The 8,702-nt window shown below is 29.8% G+C and overlaps 1 protein-coding gene across 1 annotated transcript; it reads left to right on the top strand.

Annotated features, from left to right (window-relative positions):
• The first annotated feature begins 511 nt into the window (after positions 1 to 511).
• On the top strand, positions 512 to 3,237 carry LOC113380811. The gene is made up of 2 exons (XM_026619889.1): positions 512 to 682; positions 2,836 to 3,237. The coding sequence occupies exons 1-2, from the start codon at positions 537 to 539 to the stop codon at positions 3,197 to 3,199; spliced, it is 510 nt and encodes a 169-aa protein (XP_026475674.1). The 5' UTR covers positions 512 to 536; the 3' UTR covers positions 3,200 to 3,237.
• The last annotated feature ends 5,465 nt before the right edge of the window (positions 3,238 to 8,702 follow it).

The raw sequence follows: 8,702 nt of genomic DNA, 5'->3' as shown, positions 1-8,702 counted from the left end.
ATTCTAATCGGACGCTCCGTTGTTTCAAAACCTGCATTAACATTTCTAACACGTTTTGCTTCGTATCTCCGAAACGCCTAGACCTACCTTTGCGAAAAACTAACCAGCACGTTTCCCCATCAATACAAATCGAATGTCTTTTGAATCTTTCAAATCGGTTCATGCGTTCTCCCGTAATCGTCAACACAATATACATACCCATACATACACTCACAAAAGTGCTCCAGTACAAAAACAGTCTAAACGCACTTGTAAGTATATTTGTACCAGAGTGGCGCTTAGACTGTGCTTAGCCTGGGAATTTTTTTAAATTTTTAATCCAAAATTATAAAAATATATTTGTGGAAAATATAAAACACTTACAATTAGTGTTTTGAAGTTTTTTTAATTTTTTAGATCAAAGCAGCACTAACTCGATAGAGATCAAACCAGGATCGACCAGGAACATAAAATCAGCGACTACAAGTCGACATCAGCACCAGCAGCATCAGCAAAAGTTGAAGGAAGACAGTGGTATTCAGGACGATTGCAGCAATATGCTGCTGGGAAGTTGTCCAAAAATTTCCAGGAGCAGCAAAGTTGCCAGTACGCCCAATTGTGATAAACAGACTGCTGCTTCGTGCTCGGATTCGCCGATTGACGAAGGAGTCGCCTCGGATTTGTCTTCAGACGATGGCAGAAGGTAACTAGTGGTGTATGGCATCGTGCCTTAAGGCAAATTGCTGGAATGAAATATTCGGGAAACTTTAAACGTTTTCAACTAAATTATAACAAATACTGTAACTTTCATCACTTTTGCTATCTTGTTGTATCCGAGCAAATCAAATGTAAATCATAAATCAATTTATCTCCAATCGTCATTTCATTCCGAATTCAATTTAAAAAAAAAAAATAGTTGCCTTAATTTACACAAAATTGAAAATTTGCTCAGACACAGTCTAAACGCATTTGCAAATAATTCTGTGCGACATTTTCACTTATACTGTGCTTAGCTTGGCGGCATTTTCACATTTTTCACCAAAAAGTTTTTCACAAAATTGGAAAAGTGCTCCAGTGCATAAACAGTCTAAACGCACTTGCGAAAACATTTGTACCAGAGTGGCGCTTAGACTGCGCTTAGCCTGGGAAATTTTTTGAATTTTTAATCCAAAATTACAATACAAAAATATTTTATGGAAAATAAAAAAAGATGTAATAATTTTTAACTTCCCGTAGGGCAAGTTATAGTGATCGCAAAAAAATCGAGAATGAAAATTTTTATATATCTTCACGTTTCAGAGGTTTCTGAACATTTTGAAAAAAAGAAACTTAGAAAAAATGGATATATGTGTGTGTGCGTGTATGTGTGTGTGCGGATACTACGTTTCGTCGACGATTTCGGGAACATGGATGAAACGATTTGAATAATTCAAAAAAACATTCGATTCATATTGATAAGGAGACGTGCTGATTAGTTTTTGGCGAAGGCAGGTCTAGCCGTTCCAAAGATACGGGGCAAAAAGTGCCAAAAACGGTAACTCAGTTTTTAAGAGAACGGAGCGTCCGATTTTGATAATTCAAAAAACATTTTGTTTGTATTGACAAGATGAAGAACTGATGAAATTTTCATTAAGGCAGGTCTAGTGGTTTCGGAGATCTAGTGGCAAAAGTAAAAAAAAAAGCCATTTGGCGGTCAAAAATGATCATTAGACTTATGCACATCAATTTGTCAGATACTTTATAGAGATTTTAACAATAAGTATAAATTTTGTTTACATTTCTATGGGTTCCGTACCAATGTTTATCCGTCAGAAGGCGACGCGGCGCTTACGCGCTTCAATATTTTGTCTCTATGCAGTTAAATCAGTAAATTGCTTTGAAAAAAAGTTCTGAATTTACAAAATATTTCAAAATAAATTGTTTTTCAAAAAGTCTTTTTTTTTTTCAAAAAAAAGTAATTTTTTGTCAAAAATTTATATTTTTTCAGAGTAATTTTTTTTTCAAAAATATTAATCTTTTTAAGATCCAGCAATTCCAGCAATTTGCTTAGTTAGATCATTCAAATCAGACGCTTAGTTCATTCAAAAACTGCCATTTGTTGCACATTTAGCTCTGTATCTCCAAAACAACTGGACCTGTCTTTGCCAAAAATGAATCACCACTTCTCCCAATCATTACAAATTGAATGTTTTTAGATCAATCAATTCGATACTACGTTCTCTCAAAAACTCGATTTGTATTTTCTACACTTTTTGCTCCGTATCTTCAAAATGGCGGGACCTGCCTTTGCCAAAAACTAATCAGCACATCTCCCTATCAATAGCGATCGAATGATTTTTAAACCATTCAAGTATTTTATTCATTTATTGTGTATATAATTTTATATACACATACATTTATTTATAATATTTTTTTATCTGATATTACATAATATTTATATATTTATAGAATCTCTTAATAAGTAAATATATATCTAGTAATTATCACATCTACATTTGAATAATCGAATTACATTTCGAGATCAACATTTTGAATATATTTAATATCTAATAAATATAATTATTATATTTACAAGGGCTTGAACAAGTATCTTGTTTAGCGGGATATGTATTATTAGTGTCAACATTTAGAACACTTTTACAATACTTCGTTTTCGAATATTTATTATTGAAATTTTAAATTCAAATTTCACACATACATTTCTTCTGAGGTATGCCTTAAAAATGTTCAGAAACCTTCAAAACGTCGAGAAATGCAAAAATTATTTTGCTTTTTGCCCCATTACTATAACTACTCTAGGTGAAAAAATGACCTAGACATCAAATCCGCATACCAAACCTTCTAATTTTTTTCCAGGATCAAAAACCAAGACGTCAACTCCACAGACGACGACGACTCCAAAAGAACCCTTCGCGAGAACTCCAAAAACCTGGAACTGTCTTCCAAAAAAACTCTTGACAATGACAATAACAAACGCAGAAAAATGACCCGGACTGAAAGGACTATTAAAAGTTTTCGGATTCCGGACGATGACGGCAACGACGTCCGGAGCAAACTGGAAATCCTATTAAAAAAAGGTGCACCGACTTTACCACAACCGAAGGAGCATCCGCAATCAGTAGATGGCGACGGTGAAGAAGTGAGGAGGGTTGGCAGGAATGACGCTGTTGCCAGACGGAGACAGGCGAATGCTGCTAGGAAAGAAGCCAGCCTAGGGTAAGTGGATAATTGTTAAGAAACAAAATTTGGGGATGTTGATGTTGATGATGTTGGGTACAAATTTGTCGAAGACGCCATTCATACTAATCGAATGGTTTGGGAGTTATGGAAGATACAAGGAGCGTGTGTATTTAGGGGAAATGATGGTGCGTTATCGGGTTTCCAATAGGTTTTTGGAGTATACCGAGTTGCTGTAGAGCATTTTGATGTTACACAATATTTCAGATAATTTAATTTTGTACAAATTTGTAAAAGACATCATTCATACTAATCGAATGGTTTAAAAGTTACACAAATTAAAATAAATGAATGCACTATCAAATGCGTCAAAATCAATATTAAAGTTACGCGTGGTACTAAATGTGAGGCGCGGTGGTTGATTTCAAAAGCATTTTTAAAGTATACCGAGTTGCTGTAGAGCATTTTGATATTAGACAGTATTATAGATAATTTAATTTTGTACAAATTTTTCAAATACATCATTCATACTAATCGAATGGTTTAGGAGTTATGTAAGATATAAGGGACGTGTGTACTTTTGAGAAATGATGATGCGTTATTGGGTTTTCAAGACGTTTTTGGAATATACCGAGTTGCTGTAGAGACTTTTGATGATAGACAATATTATAGATAATTCAATTTAGTACAAATTTTCTAAATACATCATACATATCAATCGAATAGTTTAAAAGTTACACAACGTTCTGGAACTAACAATAAATGTGGGGCGCGATAGTTGATTTGAAATTCATTTTTAAAGTATACCGAGTTGCTTTTGGTGTTCTACAATAATGTTTCTTATTAAATTGTGAATATATTGTCCGAATTCATCATTCATATTAATCGAACGGTTTAAAAGTTATACGAATTAAAATAAATAAATGCACAAACCATTTGATACCGCATATCGTCGTTACACTATTATGAGGCGCGATTGTCAATTTTCAAACGCGTTTTCAAAGTATACCGAGTTGCTGTAGGGCATTAATATATTAGAACAAATTGTAGATAATTCAGTAATAAAAAAGTTTCTCATACACTTTATTTTATGTTGTTGAACAATTTCAAAAGTTATTGAAGATTTTGTTAGAAAAGGAACTGAATTCTTATGTATTATGTATTCTTATGTCATTTTCTGTAGTGATTTTGAGGTATAACGAGTTGCTGTAGATCATTTTGATATTAGACAATATTATAGATAATTTAATTTTGTACAAATTTCCAAATACATCATCCATTTTAATCGAATGGTTTTAAAGTTACACGAGTCAAACTAAATTAATGCATACTCCACTTAATAGTACATAATTTTTTTAGTACTAAATATGAAGCGTGATAGTCAATATTAAAATGCATTTTTAAAGTATACCGAGTTGCTGTAGGGTTTTACAATATTAGAACAAATTTCAGATAATTTTATACTGTAAAAGTTTTCTCAGTACTTCATTCCAAGTTGTCGAACAATTTAAAAAGTTATTGAAGATTTTGTAGAAAAAAAAGACTGAATTTTTATGCATTATATATTCTTACGTCATTTTCTATATTGATTTTAAAGTATGCCGAGTTGCTGTAGGTCATCATAATGTTAGACAAAATTGTAGATAATTTAATTTTGTATAAATTTTCCAAATACACCATTCATAAAAATCGAATAGTTTAAAAGTTACAAGAGTCATAAATAAATGAATGTACTATCAAATACCTCAAAATAAATACTATCTTTGTGGTATTAAAAGCGAGGCGCGATAGTTGATTTCAAATGCATTTTTAAAGTATACCTAGTTGCTGTAGGGTTATATAATATTAAAACAAATATCAGATAATTTTATGCTGTAAAAGTTTCCTTAACACTTCATTCCAAGTTGTCGAACAATTTAAAAAGTTATTGAAGACTTTGTTAGAAAAAAAACTGAATTTTTATGCATTATATATTCTTACGTCATTTTCTATGTTGATTTTAAAGTATACCGAGTTGCTGTAGGTAGTGTTAGAAGTATCGAGGCAAAAGATCGATATTGAGTACTTTGAAAAGTATCTAATCAAAATATCGATGCCAAAAAAATATCGTGGCGAAAGTATCGATAGTACTCAATATCGAATTTTGAGTACTTTTCATAAAAATCAAACATAAGTGCGAAAAAGATCTAAAACTCGTTAAATATCATATCACAATATTAGAATGAATTCTATTGCTTGTAATCTGATGTGTTAAATCAGAATCATTTTCAATATTGTAAAATTTTAACAGTAATTTTTCAATACTAATTTCAAATTCTATAATTTTTCAAAAAAAAGACAAGTTATAATAGTTGATTATTTTTGATTAAAACAATATAATAGTCTGATACTATATTCAAAAAGCAATACTTTTTAAGTATTTTTAAGCACAATCATATTTTTAATATTTTTCAGTGCAAACAATTGCCACAAGAACCAAATTAATTTATTATTTTCTAAAAGTTTTTTGCCCACTATACTAAAGAAAGTATTCTTAAGTTTTGTTGTCATTCATTCAGAAAAGGTCAGTTGAAATCCGATTCCTAAAATATGTTCATAATGTGCACAAACTGAAAACGAGACATTTTAAGATTCACGTACCACAAAGAAAATATTGCTCTTCTGTTCTTTTTTAAATTGTTTATTTATATTTATATTTATATTTTTTTAATTTTTAATTTACAAGTACTTTACTTCAACTTACAATTCACATACTTTTAGAAAGAAAAATAATAACGCATTGAAATCGATGAGTATTATTATTTGAAATAATTATATTTCGATTCTTTTTTACGCAAAATACTAATATATTGAAATTGATGAATATTATTATTTGAAATAATCATACTTCGATTGTTGAATATGTTTTTATAAAACATTTTGGTACTTTAAAAAGGCGTTTCATTTTACAAAAGAGTAATAAATAAACATCTTTATTTATTAGTGTGGTCATATCCATTTTGGGTTTTTGAGCAATAAATTCTGAGACTAAACCTAGAGAGACTATGCATTGCATTCGGCAAAATGGTTGGTTTTCGTAGTTGGTCGATAAGTGGGGTTCATAGATTACGCTGTCGATTCTTTTTGAGTACTATCGACGTAAAAGATCGATATTGGCAAATATATCGAGCTAAAAAATCGATACCAAAAGTACTCACTATCGACCGCGAAGTATCGATATTTACTCAGTACTCGATATTTCGTTCTAACACTAGCTGTAGGTCACCTTAGTATTAGACAATATTGTAGATAATTTAATTTTAAATATTTTAATATTATACAATAAATTTCAAATCGAGTTCTATTACACAATACTTTATTATTACAACAAGTGGTGACATTTTGCGATGGCATCTTTATTTCCAAAGGGGCACCTCAGTTAGTAAAGAGCAACAAACCTTGTCAAATGCCAAACTAACGGTTTAGAAGCAAGTTTGCGATATTACTTTGTATAAAACACGACCTACTGAACTTACTAAAAATACGTGGAAAAGACTGTAAAAGATTTGTGCACTGAGGTTTCAAAAATACAACTAGTGTTAATAAGGGACATTTTTTTAAATAACTCGAGAATTTTGTATCGGGCACTTGTTTTTAGTTAGTTTAGCAGAAAGTAGATAAAATTTACTAAAATTTGGTATAAACTGTTTTATACACTTTGATACAAAATTTTTGAATAGCTTGAACTCGCTCTAATATATTTATCAATTCTATCATATATGGTTTCGAAACACTTTTTAACATTTTGTCAACTAACTCGAAAACTCTTTTTTTGTTAGCTTAGTAGAAACTAGATAAAATTCACTAAAATTTGGTATAAACTGTTTTATTCACTTTTATAAAAAAATGTCTATAGTTTGAACTCGAACTGCATCTATCTTGCTCATTTGCAATATATGATTTTAGGACACTTTTTTAGATTACCTCAAATAACTCAAATATTTTAATCCTTCATCTCTTTTGTAGTTAGCTTAGTATGAATTAGATAAAATTTATCATATTTTCGTATAAACAGTGTAATATAATCTTATATAAAATTTTTGAATAATTCCAATTCGAACTCTCTCTTATTTAATCTTACCATACAAGGATTCAGGACATTTTTTTTACAATTTAGAGAATATCTCGAAAATTTGTTCTAGGATACTTTTTTTAAATTAAATTAGCAGTAACTAGATAAAGTTACTAAATTCTCATATCAACAGTTAAATATAGTCTCGTTCAAACTTCTTCGAAAAATTCCATATAAAATCGCTTTTACATATTGTTATAAGTTTTCTATGCAACGTTTCGGGACATTTTTTCACATTTTTGTGAATAACTCGAAAATCTTGTATCAGGCACTCTTTTTTGTTAGCTTAGCAGAAACTAGATAAAATTTATTACATTTTCTTTCAAACTGTCTAATATAGTTTTATACGATTTTTTTTATAATTCTAATGTGAACTCGTTTTTGCATATTGTCTTAAGTTTGCCTACAAATATTTGGGGCATTTTTTACAGTTTTTCAAATAACTCAAAAATTTTGTCCATAGCCCCCTTTTCAAATAGCTTACCAGAAACTACATAAAATTTCATATTATAAAATAATATCTAGCTTATACACTTTTATAATAGAAAATTTTGTAATAAAACTAGCTTAACACGCATGTATTATATATTTAGTACACATTTCAGTATAGGTACATATAGAAATTTCTGTCATTTTTTTGCAATTTTTTAATAAACAAAAACAGTTCCGAGACACTCTGTTTTAGTTAGCTTATCATAAACTAGATAAAATATACTATATTTATATATAAACTGTTTTATACACTTTGATACAAAAATTTTAAATTGTTTGAACTGCTCGCCCTAATGTATTTGACTTATATACATACAATACATAGATTCGGAACACTTTTTTTACAATTTTTCAAATAACTCAAAAATTTTGTACGGGACACTCTTTCTTAGTAAGCTTAGCAGAAACTAGATAAATTTACTAAAATTCCGTATAAACTGTCTTATATATTTTGGTACTATTTTGAAAATATTTTGAGTAGTTTGAACTAGCCCTAATGCATTTTGCATACTTACTTTATATAGACTCGGGACACTTTTTTTATATTTCTTCAAAAATTTTATTATGGGCACTCTTTTTTATTTAACTTAGCAGAAACTACAATATGTATATATACAAATGACATAATTAAATGTAAATATAAACGACGATGACATAACACACTACAAACACGTTGTTGTATTCGAAACCGGAACTGTTAGAAAAAAGTGAAGTAAGCAACATTAACTTTAAAAATTAACATAAATTATTCACGAAGAGTTTTGTTTTATCTGTTTTATATCATTCAAACACATTTCGGCTTTATAAAGAAACAGAATAAGTTTAACAGGTTAAACGCCACGATAATATCATAGAAATTCCCCCATGGTAACTAATTGATAAATATTTACTTAAGTGGAAAAAAATATTTTGCTACTTTTTATGTCACACTTATGACTCACAA

Source organism: Ctenocephalides felis, unplaced genomic scaffold (assembly GCF_003426905.1).
Source record: "Ctenocephalides felis isolate EL2017-DRISC unplaced genomic scaffold, ASM342690v1 CF-g0.4_SCAFFOLD_02384, whole genome shotgun sequence".
Taxonomy (NCBI): domain Eukaryota; kingdom Metazoa; phylum Arthropoda; class Insecta; order Siphonaptera; family Pulicidae; genus Ctenocephalides; species Ctenocephalides felis.
This window is presented reverse-complemented; position numbering and strand designations above follow the sequence as displayed.